This window comes from Parasteatoda tepidariorum, chromosome 7, assembly GCF_982258835.1.
Source record: "Parasteatoda tepidariorum strain Cologne lab strain chromosome 7, Ptep-v5.0, whole genome shotgun sequence".
Taxonomy (NCBI): Eukaryota; Metazoa; Arthropoda; class Arachnida; order Araneae; family Theridiidae; genus Parasteatoda; species Parasteatoda tepidariorum.
This window is the reverse complement of record NC_141761.1, coordinates 89,372,053-89,393,706: the sequence shown is the minus strand read 5'-3', so window position 1 is coordinate 89,393,706 and position 21,654 is coordinate 89,372,053. Positions and strand designations below refer to the sequence as shown.

General features: G+C 30.2%; 1 protein-coding gene across 2 annotated transcripts in view; it reads left to right on the top strand.

The window, feature by feature from the left end:
• Positions 1–21,654, top strand: part of LOC107453731 (5'-AMP-activated protein kinase subunit gamma-1) — a 369,446-nt gene that overhangs the window by 48,769 nt on the left and 299,023 nt on the right. For both annotated transcript variants that reach the window (XM_016070657.4, XM_087168247.1), the window contains exon 2: positions 5,678–5,866. In XM_016070657.4, coding sequence (XP_015926143.2) covers positions 5,702–5,866 — 165 coding nt within the window. In that variant the 5' untranslated portion in view covers positions 5,678–5,701. The remainder of the gene's footprint in view (positions 1–5,677; positions 5,867–21,654) is intronic.

The following is a 21,654-nucleotide window of genomic DNA, read 5'->3' as shown; positions in this document are numbered from 1 at the left end:
TCAGCTTGAAGGGCACCCAGCAATGAAATTGCTCAAATGTAGGAAAAGCTGATGACAGCGATAACCTACCTGGTGGACTCTTCAAAATAAGGTTCAAAAACTACAATCAAAGCTTTAACTGTCCTGTTTAATAAACTCATGAAGAACGAAGAGTGGCCTAATGACTGGGGTGAAGGCCTTCTGATAAAATTACCAAAAAAAAAAACGTGATTTGATGATATGTGACAACTGGAAAGGAATTACTATTTTATTTAAACCAATGTAAGAACAATTTAATGAAATACAAAAGATTTAATAGAAATATTCATGTATTCTAATTAAAATATTCAAATACGGATGTCTTAGTTACTCTAACAATTTCTAGATTGGATGAACGATGAAGTTCTTGAAGCAGTCTTCTAAATTTCGTTCATTAAATTTTGCATGGTTTGCTGCGCATTTGAACCTCTTCTCAATTGTCCTTCTCATTAACGAGAAGATGTGTGTAACTGAGTAAAGTGTTTTCTTTCCTTTCCTTCTTTCTTAGCATCAACAAACATAGAAAGTTTGACGGAAAAAATGCTTGTTGTTCTTTAAAGCAATCATCTAAATTTGCTTAATCTTCTATGGTTTGCTGCTCATTTGAATCTCTTCCCAGTTGTTCTTCTCAGAATTGAGATATGTTACGTGTTTTTTTTCCCTTCCTTTTTGTTCTTAACATCAACAGTCATAGAAGGCTTGATAAAAAAAATGCTTGTAATAATTTCTCTTGGAAAAAATAACACTTTTTTAATTGTAAATTTTTTTCTTAATATTTCCTCTTTTGTGTTTTCTATTTATCATGTTCGTATGGTACGATAACGATCTTATTCACTAAGAAAATTAAAGATGAAAATAATTTAGGTAAATAAGCATAATTTTTAATCACATACAAAAAGCGTAAAAATTAAAATGTAATTTTTTGTACTTCAGCTGACCCAAACAGTTTCAGATTCTTTAAAATCAACTGCTTTTGCCGCTTCATGTTCAATTGAAATTAGTGTCAAAGAATTTTCTCTCTCTGTTATTGTACACTTTTGAATTATATAGATAGTTGTAAAGTTTGAGATTTTTTAACATTTTAGAGCGGTAGTTCTCAATATTTTTTTGACCCATGCATTTCTTTCATCATTGTTAGAAGATCACTTCCCTGCCCCAGTCTGAAATATTATACATTTATTTAGTTTAAGAATTTTTTAACAAATTAAATACGAAATGTTATTAAAACTGGAATAAAAGTGCAGTTGTATGCTTTCATAAACTGAAACTAAAGACATAAAATCCTAAATGAAAAGAAAACTTAATTATTTCAATAGGAAAAAGATCAAATAGCATACCCACACCAGGGAAAAAAGTTAAACTAGTCTTAAGCAAACAATAGTGAAAAGTGCACTTCTTAAATTAAGGATGAGATTTATTTTGATACTTTAAAATATTGTTTTAAAATTTTATAAAATACTAGCCGACGAAAAGCTGGTGCGCCATTTTAAATAAATAGAATTTAAAGCATTTCGAGGTTTAAAATCTTTCAATCAAAAATTAAGACAAACTCATATTGCTTAAGTGAATGTAGATTTAATTTTTATCTCTGTTAACTTTTTACATGATCTTATGATATCGTGGTGAATTTATTATTAAAATGTTTAGTACAATATATGCGAATATTAAAAAAGCACATAACAAATATGTTAATAATCTTAGTGGCTGCTGAATAATAAATAAAATTAGCAACCTTGTCAAAATCGAATTGTGCACTTATTTGCAATTATTGATTATAAAACAACGAATTTCAATTTTAAAGGGTTTTTTTTTGTGTCAAAATAAAACTTAAACTGTTATAAATTTCTTTTAGTTAAAAGAATACACGGTTCTGAAACAGAAAATAATACATTTTTAAGCAAAAAATTTAGATTAAAGGCTCTGTTTAAGAACTAAATGAAGCGTAACGAAGTAAATGAGTATTTACGTTAAAAAATTAAAATCGGTCTTCATTTATTGAAATTGGTAATTAAAGTAAATTATTTATTTTATTGGTAATTAAAATAGACTTTAGCTTATGAACTAATATTAAATTTTTTTAAGCTTATACGAAAGAATTTTGCTATTAAATTTTTTTCTTTTCTTAATATTGAGAAACAGAAGATCAGACTTAACTGCTCTAAGCCGTAAATGTGTGTACTCAAATATATTATTTATATGCAGTGCGCAAAAAAAAAATAAAAGGACCACCTTGAATAACTTTTGATCCAATGATCTGATCTTATAAGTTCCAGAACTAAATCGTATTGGTTGGAGGGTCTGACCTAAAATATGCCAATTAATTAGTGCAGACGATATTTCAAGTTACGAAATCAAACACGAAAACAAACCTTCTTTTAATAAACATAATTTCTTTTTCGATGAATTCAGATTTCTGACACCTAAAATATATAAAATAACAGCTATCTGGGAAATATATCGAATTTTAAAAATATGACTTTTTTTATTCGATTTCTCAGATAATCTTCGACCAATTTCCTCCAAATTCTTTACCATGTTGAATTACATTCTTTAAAATGATATTAAAAATTGTATACCTAACAAAATGTTTTTTGACTCTGTGACATAACTACCACGACAGTTATTAAATACCGATTCACTAGTATATAAGACATGTTAGTTCGATTCTATCTAAAGGTACCTTTTGTTAGATGAAGGTTGGCATAGCTGATAACTATTCCCCACATTGGTGACCCGGACGTGATATCACCACGCCTACTTCGATGGATGGTCCACATTGAACAGTTTGACTTGCTATTAATGACTGCGTCGCATTGTCCTCCTCACGCTGTGGCCTCCCTGACTCAATTACACACAACAGGATCCTGATCACACTCGACTGCTTAGTACAACACAGTACAGCCGTGAACTTAATACCGCTCTGGGGGCTAACGCTCAAAAGCCGGTGAACTAAATATAGCTATCATCAACAGCGCTCAAATTCTGGTGAGTTTAATACAGCTTTCCCGGTCTTTCGTAAAAAAAGAAACATCAATAAAATACCTAATGGTATCTTCATCGAATTATATCCCTGTTAAAATTCTGCAGAGTGAATATTGTGGCTACAATTTTTAAATACCGATTCACTATATAGGATATGTTGCCCCGATTCTATCTAGAGGTGCCTTTTGATAGATGAAGGTTGGTATAGTCGATAACTACTTTCCCCACAGCTTTTGATATTTTGCATATTATGCACTCTATGCATATTTAAATGATATTTTAAAGATATTTTGCATTCAATATGTCGCTATTTTGATAAAAATTATTTTAAAAAATGAAAAAAAAAATTTATTGCCGACTACCGTAACACAATTTGTAGGTTTAAAATTATTTTTATGAATTTATAAACTCATTCTCACTCGCCCATAAATAAATTCATTTGTGTAAATATATTTGCCCATTATTATACTTACCCGTTATTATACTTACCCGTTATTATACTTACCCCTTATTATACTTTCCCGTTATTACAATTACCCGTTATTACAATTACCCGTTATTTTACTTACACGTTATTTTACTTACCCGTTATTTTACTTACCCGTTATTTTACTTACCCGTTATTTTACTTACCCGTTATTTTACTTACCCGTTATTATATTTACTCGTCAATATACTTATTCAGAAATGTTAATCTTAAATGTGAAATTTAAAGCAATTCCTCCTCACCCACTGTTTGTTGAATGGCTTAAAGAGATTCTCTAAACTTAAAGGTCAGAAACTTAAAGGTTAAAACTTAAAGGTCAAAAAGTGGCTTTTTTGCTGCACACTTTCCTTTCCATCTTTAGTAAAACTTTTACGAAAAAAAACTCTAATTATAAAGGTAGTTAATCTAAGAATATATAATTTAAAAAATAAAAGCCTATAAATACATTATTCAAACAAATATACATTATTCAAACAAATATTTTTAAAAGAGAAGAAATTAATAATTTAAAAAACATTAAATCTGGGACTCGTTCGGCGCCCCTCTATCCTGGCGCTTCGGGCGATCACCCTTTCGCCGGCCCTGAATGTACTTATATTGTGTATTTAATGAAAGAAAAAACCCGATAGAAATGTGAACTGATAGAAATGAAGGGTTGAAACGAAAATGTCAGGAAATTACTCATGCCAATGAGTATGCCAAGACAATTTTTTTTTTCATTTTTAATGTTTTTTCATAATATAAAGCCAAGCGATTTTCATGCTCTTTGAGATTATATTATTTCTAATCACTACCCTTGTTATCAAGGGAATTACTTGTTGCCTCCTCTTTTAAAATATTTAATGAACAATATAAATGCGAATTATTTTATAGTGGCATTGCTTATTGCATTACTGCGTTGCTAATTGCAAATTGTTTTTCATTCCTTTGATAAGTCAAAATAGTAATTTAAAAGTTTATTTTTGCAGAACTGGTGTTTTAGAGTTATCTGTTTTTAAACAACTAATGGGATAACATTAAACCCTCGGACAACGGTTAATTATCTTAATATTATCTCACGATCTGTCGGGCTCTTATGTGAAGGTGTAAGCAGAGTAATATATAGATAACTTCTTTTGATGGCAAATGACAATTTAATAAAATAACTTATATTTACATATTTACATCTTGCTTATTATCAATAAATGGAGTACAATTTTTTCACAGCAAATAAAGCTTTTTTTAATAATTTTAATTTTATTATTGCATTGCCACTCACTGAGTTGAAAACTTTAAAAAATTTAAATAAATCATGGCCCTACAGATCTTATTACAGGAAGATTTTTACATGTGGCCACGTGAACAGCAATTATGACAAACTAAACTGATTTAACTTAAAGCCTCTGTTAAGTATTAAAATTATAGATTCATTATGCTGGGTGTTCCTTAATAGCATTCCTTCATATACATATTCAGAGCCTTTGCTAACAATGAGGTCAAAAAAGTATACAAAACAGGGGTCGAAAATTCATAGCAGGAGAATAAAACTCAATCGAAATTTGTCTCATCACCAGTGAAGATTGCTGGACTAAAAACTTGTTTGACTGCCAACAAAAACAGAGACTGGTTCAGGAGGTGATCACTAGAAGGACTTTCAAGTATCACCAAACGATCAAACTGATTTCGATGTTTTTCATTCAGTCTTTCTTAGAAGAGATTCCACTGATTCCGATAGCATTTTTGCTTTGATATTTTGTCAAAAACAACGAAAACAATTATTCACATTAGGGGGCTGGAAATGATAATTAAGCGAAAGTAGGAACAAAAAAACAAATCTGACGAATCACTATTCAGCAAGGCAGGAGGAAAACATAAAAAACAGTTTCATTATTTAGTAAAACTTGAAGTCGTTTCTAATATTTTCGTCTTTTAACTCTTTCCCTAGTTCCTCCAGCCAACCGAACAGGTATCAATGCTTTTAGTTAAGTCTTCGTTTTACTTTTTAATTACCATTTGCTTAATTACGGTAACTTCTACGCTTTTTTTCTCGCTTAAATATAATTTATGACCCATAAGCTGCATAGTTTTTTATTTAATTCTTTATAAGTATTCTAAAAATATATTTTAAGGGCATAAATTATGGAACACCCTGTTTATTTCAGATTGGTAAGAGGTATTTTACACTCCATTCAATCATGTTTTGTTTTTCAGGTAGTTGAGTGTTAAGCTTTGTGGATGTGTGTCTCAGTGTATAGACAACAGATGAAGGAATATCCTCCCTGCACACAAATTGAACCTTATTTGCTACCACTGGCTGAAGAGGATGAAGACGAGGATGACCACAAAATACTCGAGTTCGAGCTGGACACAGTCCACGGATCGTCCATTAAGCACAAGCATGTAAGTAGGACACGTTTCTTTTCGTGTAAATCGCGTTTCGCATATTATAAATATATCCAATTTCACCCATATCGATATTTAATTATCATTGCTGTTTAGCAAAAAAAAAAAAAAAAAAAATGAAGATTTCAATATAGCAATGAATTTAAGATTATATTAAAGGTTTTACTTTTTAAATTTCCTCAATTTGGGGCTAAATAAGCCATAATGTATTTTAAAATCGCTGCAACATTAAGAGAGAAGCTAAAATGAAGCATATTTTTATAAAGTGGCATCATGTTTTGGAATAAGAAAGCAATCTTTACAAATTTGAAACATTAAAGCCATTCGTCGTGGAGGCTATGGTTCTGCCATTTTAAAATTATGATATAATTGTGGCAAATAGGTCAACATTGCATGACAGCTGCCTTAATTTCTCATACAGCATACTATTTAAGCCATCGCGGAGGCTATGGTTCTGCCATTTTAAAGTTATGGTGCGATGGTGGCAAATAGGTCAACATTGCATGACAGCTGTCTTAATTTCTCATACAGTATACTATTTAAGCCATCGCGGAGACTATGGTTCTGCCATTTTAAAATTATGGTGCGATGGTGGCAAATAGGTCAACATTGCATGACAGCTATCTTAATTTCTCATACAGCATACTATTTAAGCCATCGTGGAGGCTATGGCTCTGCCATTTTAAAATTGTGGTGCGATGGTGGCAAATAGGTCAACATTGCATGACAGCTGCCTTAATTTCTCATACAGCATACTATTTAAGCCATCGTGGTTTAATTTAATACCTTGCCTTGATGAATTACGGTATCTGAAAACTACTTCCGCTGTGTAAAATAAACCTGTGAGGTCGTTTGAAATGAACTCTTCTGCAAGATCGAAATAAATTAAGTGTTTAGAGATCTTAAACCTACTTTGATAGGATCAGAAATGTTCATAGTATTTGCTGCGCTTAATGAACCTTGAAATCGACACAAATAGTCAGGCGGACACGTTATTGTACTTATATAAAATAAATATAAATGTCAGAAGGGTATCTTAAAATGTGAGAATCATTGGAAGTTTTCCATATGCTTTGCTTACTGCCCATCCAACCCATCTCTTAAGCTTCGATTATCTTGAGAAAAAGTCATTTCCGTCATTTTAATCGAAAGTCTTCCCAACATTTTATACCAAAAGTCTTTAAGCCGAACCATGAAACCTTAAAGAAGAAGACTATCGCATTCTAAAAGCTTCTACAACAACCGTTATCTATCTGTCACGAATCTTAAGAGTGCCGTGTATCGATAAATCGATTTTTTATCGGTATCTTTGAAAGTTAACAATAAAAACATGTCTTGAGTAATCCCTCTTGTTCGATAAACATTTCCCGGAAATTATTGTCTGGAAAATAGGAATTCTGTTAAGACTTTTTTCTAACGGCGGTTTTGTAATGGACTTTTACTAAAACACATTTGGCATTTGAATGTATTAAGTTTTGTCATATTCTATCAGACATTTAGAAAACATGGAAGTTAAATTTCCAAAAATAGCATAATAACAAGTCTTTTGCGAAAGATGTACGGTGAAGTTGTTTAATATCGGGCAGACAGTAAAATAAAAGAAGAAATAATGTTTTTAATTTTTAATCTAATGATCAAATTTTAGAAAGCGGAAGAAGTAATTTAATAATTAAGCTAAAGCAGTAATTCCCAAAGTGGTCTATATAGAACCCCAGGGGTCGACGACAACCTGCAAGGGGTTCATGTCAAGTGAAAAAAAATTTGGGGTTCATGAAATGAAAACGGGGCCAACGATAGTGGATCTCATATAAACAGGTCGTGACTTTTAATTTTGGCACTTCATGAATGGAATAATCAACATACACTGATAGTACCTATTTACTTACATTATAATTTATAATATTAAGACATATCTATCTACATTCTACATAATTTGTGAAAGTAGCTATGAAGTAAAAATTTTATTAAAATGTCAGTTATTAGGATTAAATTTTTGATATATGAAACTGAATTATTATAAACTAGCAGTTGCCTGCAGCTCCGCCTGCAATTACAATATTAGTAGCGGAGTACGGGTTTCATAGTGCACCATTTTATTCCATTTACATATTAATTGAATTAAATTAGTTTGAATTTAATTAATGTATAAAATTGACATGTTTTTTTTCTTAAGTTTTTCACACTACACTTCACAACAGATAGAAATTTAAATCTTTCACAGTGAGTAGCATTATACCAGCTGTCAAAAATACATTTGAAGTTGATGAATTTACATAAAATCAATATCAGGTAAGCAGGGGGTCAACCCAAAACCGAAAAACATGGCAAGGGGTCTACAAGAAGAAAGTTCAGGAACCACTGGGCTAAAGCAAAATCAAACGAAATCATGTTTCCTGGTACTACAGTCCATGTTGGACTATGACCTCCCTAACAATTGGGTACTTGCACTTTAAGAAAAAGATCACAAATACCCACACATGTGAGCTATGACGTCAGCCCCAGCTGATCGTCTATTGCCAAAATGGTGTGATAAAGTTGAGCTAAGTTTTTCCTCATAAGTAAAGAGATCACATCAAATTTGTACTACTACAATACTTTTTGGCTTATCTTTTTGCTTTCTGAATTCTTATTTTTAATGTCTTGGGGTTAACCTCATATAGCCATATCTTCTTCGTTACCCATGGCATTAGCCATTAAAGATTTGTTTGTGTTTTTCAGTTACAATCCATTATTTTTATGTCCCACTCAATGAACTCTTTTTGATTTTATACATTTTATAATATCCTTTTCCTTAAAAATATTTAGTATTTCATCGTTAACTTTCCTTTGCATCCCATCACCTGGGCCAAAAATGTTTTTAAGATTTTCTTCTCCCGGGCACCTTTTCATGTTTTGTGGTCAAGATCCAAGTCCCTGGCCCATTCGTTGGTCTGGTGCTGGCCAGGCCACAGTTTTATACACCCTAAGTTTTGTTCATCGTGTTATTGCTTTAGATTTTGTTAATTTCTGAGGTGCATAAAAAACTCTGGTTATCAGCTCAAAGTCTTTGCTTGATTTCTAGGATCATATCTTTGTTTTCGGATACAATTGATCCCAGGTACTTAAATTCAGTAACTCTTTCGATCTTTTTTTCCCCATTCATCTTCAATTAAATATCTGTATCAGTTTCTTTACTATCCATGCAAAATCAAGCACGGAAGCGTAATTTTATACGTAAATTTAGATTTTGATTTATCACCTCCTAACGTAACGAATAGAATTTTAACATAATATTCATCACCTAATATAATATTCATCACCATTAGAATTTTAAAAAACAGCAACGAAATTAACACAAAAATGGTGCTTTGAAATCGATATTTTTTGTGAACTATTAAATAGATTTCTACCCATGTTTGGATTATAACCTTTCATCTATTTCTTAGACTAATATTATTTTTATCCTCTGCGTTAAACAGCGTGTCCATATTGGATTTGAGACTTAATTAATAATTAATACATGTTAAGCCTTGTAATTGTGAACCTAACCCTGAACACAAGAGTACTTTTGGATCAATTGATTAACATTATATAAAAAATTCCCTTAATCCTGGTGGAAAATCTGGTGCTCAATCATCAATGACAATATATTTTGTAAATAATAATATAAAAACTGCGTAACGAATGTTTTGCATTTTGTAACTGCTGCAATTTGCTGTTTTGCTGTTTTGCAACTGCTGCATTTTGCTTCTCCACTTTTTGTACAAGATGTTTTAAATAATTTAAACACTTTTCACAAAGTTACAACATGAAAACAGTGACATTTAAAAAAAATAATAAATAAATAAATTCTAGGAAAAAATTCATGTGAAAAAGCATATATTATTTCTCCTTAAATGCCTGGTTTCAGTACAAAATTGTTTGACAGGTAGCATTGTAAGTCCTTTGTAAATTTCTTTTTTCGAACAAGTATTTAGATGAACAAAAATTTTGCTTGCTGGTTATGAGTGTGTGGCTTATAGTGAATGAATTTAAAGGGATGATTATCATAACTACGGCAAGGCCAAGTGCCGCCAATTTTTTGGCGACCTATTTAGATAGGCCGCCAAGGGGTAGGAGGAAAAAGAGAAACCCGATCATGACATCACGACGGAAAGGGGGAAAGAAAAGGCGCTCTCTAAGAGGAGAGGACCAAAAAAGAACGGTGTTACCGTCGTGATATCAGGAACGGGGAGAAAATTGAAATAACAGGTACAGAAGATAGAAAAAAAAATCGCATGCAAAATGTAAACATAGTTCAAGAGTGAAAAATCTGGATTTTAAAGAAACAAGGCTAACAAATAGAAAATCAAAGATAAACATAAATAAACACTTACTTATGGAAACTCTATTCAAGTAGGCTAATCAATTTTAAAATTGTTAAGCTTTAACTGTTAATTCTAAATGGAAAGTTTGGCAAACGTAATAATTTTTATATTTATTGCATATTAAATACTATGCTTTTCAGGTAACATTCTTAATAAAACAAAACTAATTTTTTTAAAATAGTTTTAAACTTTCCCTCAGAAATTTCTAATTAAATTTCAATTTATGGTTATCGATTTCTAAAACATAAATTTTAAGCAAAATCATACTAACTTTAAATTTATATTTAATTTTTTAAAGAATTATATTAAATTATAATTATTAAAACTGAATACATAATACTTTTTCTTCCAATATTTACACATTATAATACTCTATACAATTTTGATCTTATTCAAACAAATTAAGCAAAGTAAATGGTGTTTTTTTTTTTAAACATAAATTTTAAGCAAAATCATACTAACTTTATATTTACTTTTAAAATTTATATTTACTTTTAAAATTTATATTTACTTTTTTAAAGAAACAATAATTAGTAAAAAATAAAGATGCATTACGTCTAAATTATACACTATAAAATTTTTAAAATACAGGGAAGAAACTTACTTCATTTACGAATAAACATCGAGCCGAAAGAGAAGGGGGGAAATAAACAGTAATTTTTTAATAGCAAATCTTAAATTAACAAAAAAAGAAGTTTGAAATTAAAAAATAAAATTATATTTATTGCGAATTAGACAATTATTAATTCAAATAAAAACTCTTACAAAAAAACAGTTTGTGTAACTTTCCACACAGCCATATTGAAAGAAAGAAGTGCGCGCTTTTCTATCGAACCAATCAAAACGTTAATTTGGCGTGTTCGGCGGGAAGCTTGACAAAGTATCGGGTGATCTTTTTCTTAGAAGGCATTCCTCCCACAGCCTTAGAGGAGCCTAAGCCCACAGCTGCACTGGGGGGAAAATTCATCAATGTCAAAGTTCATCTTCTAGAAAAGACCGCTCTCTTCCTATTCAACTGAGCAATCTGAAATTATCACACCCCCTTCAATGGGACTTAGAGGAAATTTATTACCATTGCAATACTGAAGTTATGCTTTCATGACTAAAAAAATATTCCTTATTAACTAAATTTTTTATAACTTAAATTATTTCGTAATAGTAACTTCCATCAATAATTAGGGTGAATAAAATTCAAAATAAATTACATTTTTTAATAATAAGAACATTCCATCAAGTAAAAATGTATGTATCACGACAGCGATTCCCAAATTTTTTTCGATTATGAAACCCTAAATGATCCAACTTTTTTCGACGAAACTCCGATTTTATAAATGTAATAATTTTACGCATGTAACAATTTAAAACTCCTTATGTAAACATTTAATGCATTTATATCCACGAACTAATTTTCAGATGCACTAAATAGCTTAAAAATTATTGAACTCCTAATAATTAACATTTCAACATATTTTTCGCTCAAATAATTTCTCGGTATTAACTTCTGTTTCGAATTCTATAAATAACACTTATAGTCTTCAATTAATTATTAAAAAGAAGTTTTATTTAGTGTCAATAGAAAGGGGTTAATGGGTTCAATCATTTAATCTTTTTTTCATGGTTTTTCAGAAATCTAGATTCTGATATTTTATTAATACAGTCAAACCTCGCTATAGTGAACCTTCAAGGGACCGAAATTTCGGTTCACTATAACCGGGAGTTCACTATATCCGTTACGCAGGCAATTTCACTATTGGTTCCCAAACTCCTCCCTTTTATTACATTATATTTCTATAAATGACTGAAAAATATTATGTAGTAGCAAAAAAAAAATTTTTTTCACCACTCTTCGTCTTGCGTACAAAAAAAAATTAGTAATCTTTAGCTGATGAGCAATCCTCAACATCAGATATGGAAACACTTCCCGACTCTCAGATAATTTTTCCTGAATTTCTGTTATTCCGCTTTTTGAACCTGTCTAACCTGCCATTCGAGCAAATAAAAGTAGTTTCTATAGATGGTTTTAAAAATCGGTATATGTATTTATTTTGAAGTAGAAATTTCAAAATTATTACAAAGAAAAAAAAAAGGGGGGGAATCAGTCGAAGACAGAAAAAAGTTTATTATATCCAACTTCCTCACTTTTTTGGTTCACTATATCCACTAAAAATAACATTATACGTGTATAGCAAGGCTCGGGACCGAGCATTTCGTTCACTATATCCGGGAGTTCACTATAAGCCGTGTTCACTATAGCGGGGTTCGACTGTACTTCAGCCTCGGGGGGGGGGGGAGTGCCAGGAAGGAACTGCCATGTAATAAATCAATTATATGCATTTGCCTTCAATAAAATTGACCCAACCTAATATTTATTTCTGAGTTCAAAAATTGATCTCAGAAATAAATATTGGGCAGGGTCAATAAGGTTCATATAATAAACTAGTTTTAAAGTCCTGCATTCACGAATTCGCCTCTCCCCTTCTATGACTTCTCATTTATTAATTCCATATAGCTGATTACGACCTTCCTTAAAGGTTTTTATCAAAAAGGATGGAAATAGTGCACTTAATCGTCGTTGACGATTGATATAGTTGCTTACCAATCTGCAGTGGACGTTAACCCATTTTTATTACATATTAACTGAAACTGAAAAATTAAATTAAAAAAATTTCTTTTTTATTATTCACTTTCGAATAAAGTTTCTTAGTTTAAGAAATTCTAAATTGTTACTTTTATACATGTAATATAAAAGAAATAAATGATAAAAAGTCATTAAGAGTGGTGAAATACGATTCCTCTAAATTTTTCTCATCAATCCCACAATTTAAATTGAGAAATTCTGATGTCGGTGAAAATCTTCTTGTTTTTCACATTTGAATTATTTATTTTCTGGTTGTCTTTCTTTGAAGATTGAAGTCTTTCGAATTTTCTATTTTGAAGAATTCAAATAATAAAATCAATAATACAGAAAGTTACATTAAGATTGAGAAGAAGGACACATCCATAAAATAATATTAAAAAAAAAAATTAATCTTTGACATAATGAACTTATTTCGGGAAATTTTATTATTCGTGCTTACATAAAACTGAAGCATAACGGAATAAAATTATCTATTGGTAACGATGCAATATGTTCAATTTCTCTCCGGTTGAGTTGCTTTACCATCAGGCTAACAATGGACGGTTTTTCTCTTCTCCCACGAATACGCGTTAGTTTTAACTACAAAATTCTTCACGAAATCGAATTTGGTCGACTTGATAAGGTTGCTGGGCTTGACTTAGGAATCCTCTTATCTTCTAGGTGTAGCTGAAAATTACAAGGTTTAACATTAACAGCTGCAAATGCCTTAGGTAGCTCCCATCGTTTATAAGTTGCGCCTGTAGTTTATACATATATACACCTAGATTTCTTTTTTTCTGTTTAGTTTTGAATAACTGGACCCAGCCAAATTTTAGGACCCGCTACGTATTATTAGCATTTAATTATTATCATATTATTAGCCTAATTATTAGCATTTATTTATGATGTGCTTAAACTTCAGATGTAGCCAATAATTCCAAAACTCTTTGTTTTTCCAAAATGAAAAATACTGAAGCTGAATATATTTTCCCGAATCGACAAATTGTTTGGTTATTTGCGGAACAGATAAAAATACCGTGTTTTTTATTGTTATCAAATCAGTAAATAATTCTTTTCTTAGCAAGTCGACTCCAGAAGTTGATTTTCTTAGATAAAAATATTTAAATAGTATTCATTACATCCTGCTTCACTTGTAATCTTTATTATTTTTATTTTGTCACACTTTATTAACGTCATTTTTTGATCAACGTATCTACACGCACTGTAAGATAGCCTATTTCGAAACTTCTGTTCTTATGATATTAAACTATACATTTATGATTTAAATTAATCTTAGCAAGTGTTATTTTTATAACCATAAGTTTAATGACTACAATGAAGATTTATAACATAATTTACCCAATTGTAAAAATATAAAATTCTGTATATTGTATATACCGGTATATAAGTCAACCCGCTATATTTTTGATTGTGCTCTTGTAATTTTTGGTATGTCAGGTGTATAAGTTGACTGCTGAAAAAACCAAATATGAAAATTTTTAAAACGAAAAAACATGGGAAAAAAATTATTGAGTCTATAAAGACTATTAAGTGTAGAAAAAAAAAAACTATTAAGTCTAGTATCTGCAAAATTTTCTTTAGTTGAAAATATTCCACACTGTACTCACTCGCATTTATGTTACATAAAATGCTTTGTAATTATTGTAAAATCTAATAAAAAATGTGGAATTTCGAATTCTTTGGATGAGGGTGGAGAAAATTTTGTGTGGAACTCAGTAGTTTAAATTTGAAGCTTTATGATATTTTTTTTAAAGTTTTTCATTGTGTTATATTTTTTGAAATAACTTCTCTTATTTAAATTTTTCTATCTGAAAGTAATTTAAAAAACGAATTTTGAAAAAAAAAAACTTTAAAAGTAAAATTTATTGCAAGCATATTAAGAATAGTGTTGTAAAGGGCAAATTGATACAGAGTTATTCATATCTATCTCATTGAGTGAAATGCATCGATATTTCATGATCAACGAATGTCCGACTTTATTACGTCAAATTTTGAATTCTTTTATTATTATTTCTTACTCTTTGTTTTATTATATTTTATTCTTATTTCTTTTATTATTTATATTTTTTCAACCTTATTTTTATTATTATTATTTCCACCATACAACTAAGATTTTTCTAATAAATGATTATTATTAAATTTTATATTAAATGAATCTCTTACAATGTCAGATGTTAGATTATACAAGATTTCAAGGTACTTCTGCCATGGGGATTTATGCACCTTGAACTCTTTCTCGACATAAGAAAAAAAAATTGCGCCAGAAACATACGAAATAAAGCGCCTTAAAAAAAAAAAAAAAAAAAAAAAAACTGGAAAAAATAAATGAGTGATAGCTAAAAAATTTTCAAGACAACTGAAAAATGCTTAAATTTATCTTTCATTCGTAAATTCGATTCTTGAGTTATTTTTTCCACCAATATATATTTCCTTTAAATTAAATATTTTTTAACTGCTTAAAATATCTAGTTTTATCCCACATTTGCGACCACTTTGAAAAATTTTCCAAACCGTGGGAACCCTGCAGCAAGTAAAATAAAATTTTATGCGTTTTTTTCAAGTTTTTAATTTTTTAACTTTAAGCAACTTTAAAATAGTTATTGACTAACATAAAGGAAATGAGAGATAAATGTGCGAAAGATTTTAATAATAAAAAAAATTGGGAAAAAATGCTATTACAGTTGACCGTCTTAATAGAGTATACTACAAATAAATTTCTTAGTATAAAAAGGTCGATTTTTTTTATCAATTATATTTTTTAGATATTTTAACTCTTCTTTCTTCTCATCATAAAGTTTATTCTATAATAATTTATGCTTTTTCCAAAAATAAATTTAATTTTTTCGATTTAACAAAGTCTTAACACTGCGCGGATACTTCGAATTTACTTCACCATTTTTTAAAAAACCCATGCAGGAATTTTTAATACATTTTTTTACAATTAATCGTTTTATATATTTAGTTTATCTTTAAAACAGTTTTTCATATTTTTCGAACCATAGTTGTAGAGTTGGTAGTTGAAATTTTCGACTCCAAATTTTTCAGAAAGCCAACCACCGACTTATAATGTATTGAAATTTTCATTTAATCTTAGATTCAAGACATGCATTTGTAAAAAATATTAATGCACAATCACGCATAACAAATAAATGTCTTAGCCCAAGCTGATTCTTTAAATATTGAAGGAAAACCATGATACATTAAATTTAATTTTTACCTTTAGAACTTAGCTTAATAAATTTGACTTAGGAATTTTATGAGCTGAAGGATACCTTATTTGTTAAATATTTAATTAAATAATTTATAAGTATGTATTATTTGCTATGAAAATCGTTGCAATGTTAACATGGATTGTCATGAAATCATAATTATAAATACATTTTTAATTATAAAAGTGTATTAGGATATAATTATTTAAAAAGTAAGTAATTTTACAAAAAAAATATGTTTAATTATGCGTCAGTAATATGAACCTATCAATCTAAAAGATATTCGTTAACTTTATTATTTGTAATGTATTTATGCTTTTAGAAATAATTACAGCTCCATAGACAATATTAATTTTAAAATAGTCCAAATCATGAATTAAAGTTTGTAAAAATACGAAATAGTTTTGAAAGATCGCCTTGAAGGTGAAAATAGAATGAATTGCAAAAAATAATAAAAGTAACAGAAACATTTCGTTCCTCTTTCTAATTTTCTTTCTATTTAAGTTCCCTCCCCCCCCCCCCTTTTTTTTTATCTCAATGGTGATTTATATTTTCGCAATTAATATCATTTATTTTCATTTAATCATAACGTTTTGCCGTTTCCAGAAAATCAATAGCTAGATTGTCCCTCAGTCTCAATAGCTTTATGTGTACTTTTTTAAGATTTTAGTAAAAAAAAATAGGCTCAAAAACGTTTAAAGATTATAAATTAATTTTGTAATAAGTAATAATTTAAACGATTGTAGTAAGATTAATAAAAGTAATATTTCTATCCTCATGATTATAAACATTCGTCTAAATCATTTTCATAATCGGAGTTGGGCTAATTTTTTTACAATTCCGATTTATAGATATGATTATTTTGAATGCAGAATTTATTGAAAAGTTAGGAAAAGGTTATTTAGTTGAGTCAGATTACAAATTCTCTCTATGACCCAGCTCTTATTTGATTTTTGTATTTATAAACTTTAAGAAAAGCTTTTTTTTTTTTTTAATTTTTGCAGCTCAATATGAAGATTTATTTGATTACACCAATTAAATATTTTTCCTTGAACAAATTTCAATAAACTACACTGCGGTCTGTAAGATATTAGTAAATGTAACTAAATAAATATACAAAAAAATGATTATTTTGAAGATTTTAAATTTGAAAAAATTTTTTTTTCCAATTGTCATGTTTCCAAAGAATCACCCATATAACTGTCTGATATTAACATTTCAAGTTACTTAAGCTTACATATAAATCAAATGCCTTAAGTCTGAATCTATTGTCTGCAACTGGATCGCAATATTATTAGGCTTGCTTAATTTTTAGTGGGATGATAAGTGGTTATGAAGAAAGTTTGAAATAAAAAATTTATGATGGAATTTTTAAATAAAAATGAAAGCTTAATGCAAGCATTACTTTTGATAAGCATTTATGGAGAAAAAAATTTTTGCTAAATCTATGTAAATTATAGGAAATTTTGCCATTTATAATGGACATTTTAAAGGAATTATTAAATATATTGTAAGAAATGGTGTATTATATTATATTTATACAGTATTTGACTATTTCATAACCAAATCTTATCAATGAACGCACAAGAAGGCCTCCCATCCATTAATCATATGGTACTTGCGAACCTAATCCCCGCACCATGACGAAAGTGCTACAGCGGATGTTAGCAATAAAGCCCTGACGTTGGAATTTATGGTTGTTGGTTGATAATAGTTCAATGTTGATTGTTAAAAATTAAATTTATAATTATTATATAAGATTACAAATGAGATGAGTTAAAATATAATCATTAAGATATATAACCTGAGTTTCATGTCAAAATTACTGATTTAATTAAATTGCAAGTTGCATTTTATTTAATAATAAAAAATACTATTTTCGACTATTCGAATTATCTGTAAACATAGCATAATTTCTCTTATTGTTTATTATACTTTGCTTAGTTAAAGCCTCTCTTTATAAACAATTTAAATTAAACCCCCCTCCCTCTCCATTTTTAAATTGAAAATAATACAGAGATGAATGTGCTCCGGAAAAAAACCGGGTTTCCAGATGTTTCGCTATCCGCGATCAGGAAATCCACAGTCCAGAAGTTTACAGAAATCATCTATCACATTTATGTATAAAAATTCTTGTATATTTTATTTAAAAATATTAGAACTAGAATTTATTCTTGGCATCTCTTTCATTTGTAAATATTTTTTCTGGTAAAATAATAAATGTGATTAGAGATAAAAGTAAACTAAATACATAATTATTAATTTAAATTATGCTGCATATAATTTATGTAGACTTTCACGTTGTGAAAATATCAATGATTTAAATTTATAAAGATATTAATTTTTTGAAATGCATCATTAATGATTTTACTCAGGAAATTTTCAGGATTTTTTAATTGGGCTCACAATCACCCCTGATAATAAGAATAGGGGTGGAAAATAAGACACTACTCGTAAGCGGAATGAAACAAATTTTTTTATTTGTCATGCTGCTCGAGAATATTTCAAATAAGAAGTTAAAAAATTCTGTAGAAAATTAGCTATTAGTTGTGGTGCAGCTACATTTTCTTACAACTCTGAAATCAAGAAATTGATCCTCTTTTGTATTCTTAGCAATTGCAATCGAAAATCTCCTTTTATAAATAATGTTGCTTGCTAGTTGAAGGCGTCACATATGATTGTGATTTTTGGAACTTACAATAACACTGCATGGCTAGATTAAAACAAGAGAAAAACAAGCTTAATTTCCCGATACATAGATATTAAATAATTTTTTTATACATATTAAATTGGATTTTTACTTACTATATTGTAGATTTAATAAGATAGCTAATCCATATACACAGTCCAGTCACATTAATGTGACCACTACCTACTTTCAACCTCAACGTGAAATAACCAATCACGGAAGGCAGGTGACAGCACATTACAGTGAATTGTATATATAGGATGTCCTAAGGCATCTGAAAGCATTTCAATCGTTGGCGTAATGCAGAAACGTAGCGATTTATCCGACGTCCAAAAGGGCATGATTAGGCTTTCGGGCCAATAGTGGAAGTATTTCAGAAACGGCTGATTTTGAGAACTGTACGCTTGCCGCCGTGGTAAAAGTATACAGTGCATGGCAAAATGGCACTATACAAAACAAGCGGCGTACACACATGTGCTGCACCACGGGCCATAGATGACAGAGGCGAACGAAGGCTATGGAGATGCTTTCAGGCGAATAGACGTGCAACTGTTGAGCAACTGACCACCCAGATGAATCAAGGGTCTACCAAGAGTGTATCCTCAACCACTGTTCAGCGAACGTTGCTGCGCATGGGTCTCCGCAGCAGACGCCTGGTTAATGCACCTATGCTGACTGCTGTTAATCGACGACGAAGGCTGGAATTTGCACTCCAGTACAGTAACTGGACACCCACAGAATGGCAACAGGTGGCTTTTTCCGATGAATCACGTTTTATGCTACATCGCACAGATGGACGTTGGCGTATACTGCGAGAAACGTCTGAAAGCAAACATCCTGCAACAATTGCCGGAAGGCTGCAGGCTGGAGGAGGGAGCATTATGGTTTGGGGAATGTTTTCCTGGCATTCACTGGATGCACTCATCATTGTGGAAGGCACGATGGATCAGCACAAGTACGCATCTGTCCTTGCGGACCATGTCCACCCCTACATGCGAATGATTTTTCCTCAGAATGATGGCATCTACCAGTAGGACAATGCGAGGTATCATACAGCTCGCAGTGTATGTGCGTGGCTCGAAGAGCACCAGGATGAGTTTACCGTACTCCCCTGGCCAGCAAACTCACCGGATTTAAATCCAATCGAGAATCTGGGGGACCATCTCGATCGGGTTGTTCGCGCCATGGATCCTCAACCGCGTAATCTAGCGCAGCTGGCCACGGCACTGGAGTCGGCATGGCTCAACATCCCAATGAACACCTTCAGAAACCTAATTGACTCTCTTTCTGCATGTCTCGCAGCGGTTCGCTCTGCCAAAGGTGGTAATTCTGGATTTTGACAGGTGGTTACATTAATGTGACTGGACTGTGTATTTTCAATGTTTATTAACACATCATTGCTCATTTTAATTTAAAGTGTATAACAGCAAAGATATATTTCATTAATAAAAACTAGTAGGACAAATTATTACTCGTACTAAGATGCAGTTTCCCTGTTTTGAGAGGCACATTTAAGATATGCAATTTAATCACTGCGGGTGCAAATAATAATTTAATACACGATTTAAAAAGCAACATCATACTCTTTTTTTTTTAATAAATATTCCTTCAGATTTTTGACTTAATAGCTTGAGGCGAATAACAAAACATTTCTAACAGTGTTATTGATAAAGATGTTGAGCCATAAATACTAAATAAAAAGACTCATTCTTGTATTGATATCTTTGTTAATGAATATATTCGGACTTCTCTTTTTGAATTAAAATGTGCTTGGTTTTTGGGAAAGTACTGCACAATTTTCTCAGATTTTTTTGTCCACTCTTTTTGGAAAGCTTATTACGTGTAAAATAATAAATTATATTGATTTTTGAAATGAGTAGTTTTAAAAATACAAGCTACAGGGGATACGCAATGCATACGAATCGTCAGACATAATTTCCATCCTAGAGCCTTTGATACATCAGATACTGTTCAAACAATTTTCAGTTTGCTTCTATGTAATAAAATAATAAATTCGAACTCATTGAACTTCATAGCTTCGAATTTGGAAAAATCATTTTAACACACTATTTTACCCAATATCAGCTTTCTAAAAATGCAAAAAAGGAAAAGTTACGTTAAAAATACATCAGGGAATAAAAATCTTAAATACATATTTAATATCATAATAAACAAATATCTCTCTAAGAAATGGGTAAATAAAAAATGTTTTATAAAAATAAATAAACTTACCTTCCTCTCTCCTTCGCTCCTCCCCCCATCTATTATAAAATAGCGGCTGACTATGAAGATTTTATTTATTTATTTATTTTAACGAAAAAAACATCTTAAAATTTCCTTTAAAGAAATGTAAGGTCAAGAGGAATTTTAAAAAAGTTACACAAGTGAATGAAATGTTTCTTATGAAACTCGTCTCTTAAAGAAAGGATTAATATGTCATTAAATATTATTGTTTGAAGTTTTTGATTATTGGAATATGTCTAACAAAAGTGGATACTAATTTATTTTATTTTGTTAAAAAATCTTTAATGTTACGAGATGTTTCAAATATGACTTTTAACATTAGTGAAAAGAAAGCTCATTCGTTTTTACGGGACGTGGTGTAACGCATGATACTCGTCGCCTCTAGCACATGATCTTATTAAAATGAAAAAAATAATTAGAGATAGTAATAATTTCTGTTATATATGTCAGGAACAATGATAATTACCATATTAGCGACTTGGTTACATTTAAAACGAAACATAGGACTCAATTCCTTTTTTTTTTATTATTTATTTATTTTAAATATTACGGCAGTTTCAGAATTGCATAAGATTTGAAAAATATTCATTAAAAGATTCGGGAATTTTTTTGCAAATTTTCATAAGATCATGTGATAGAATTTTCATAAGATCATGGGT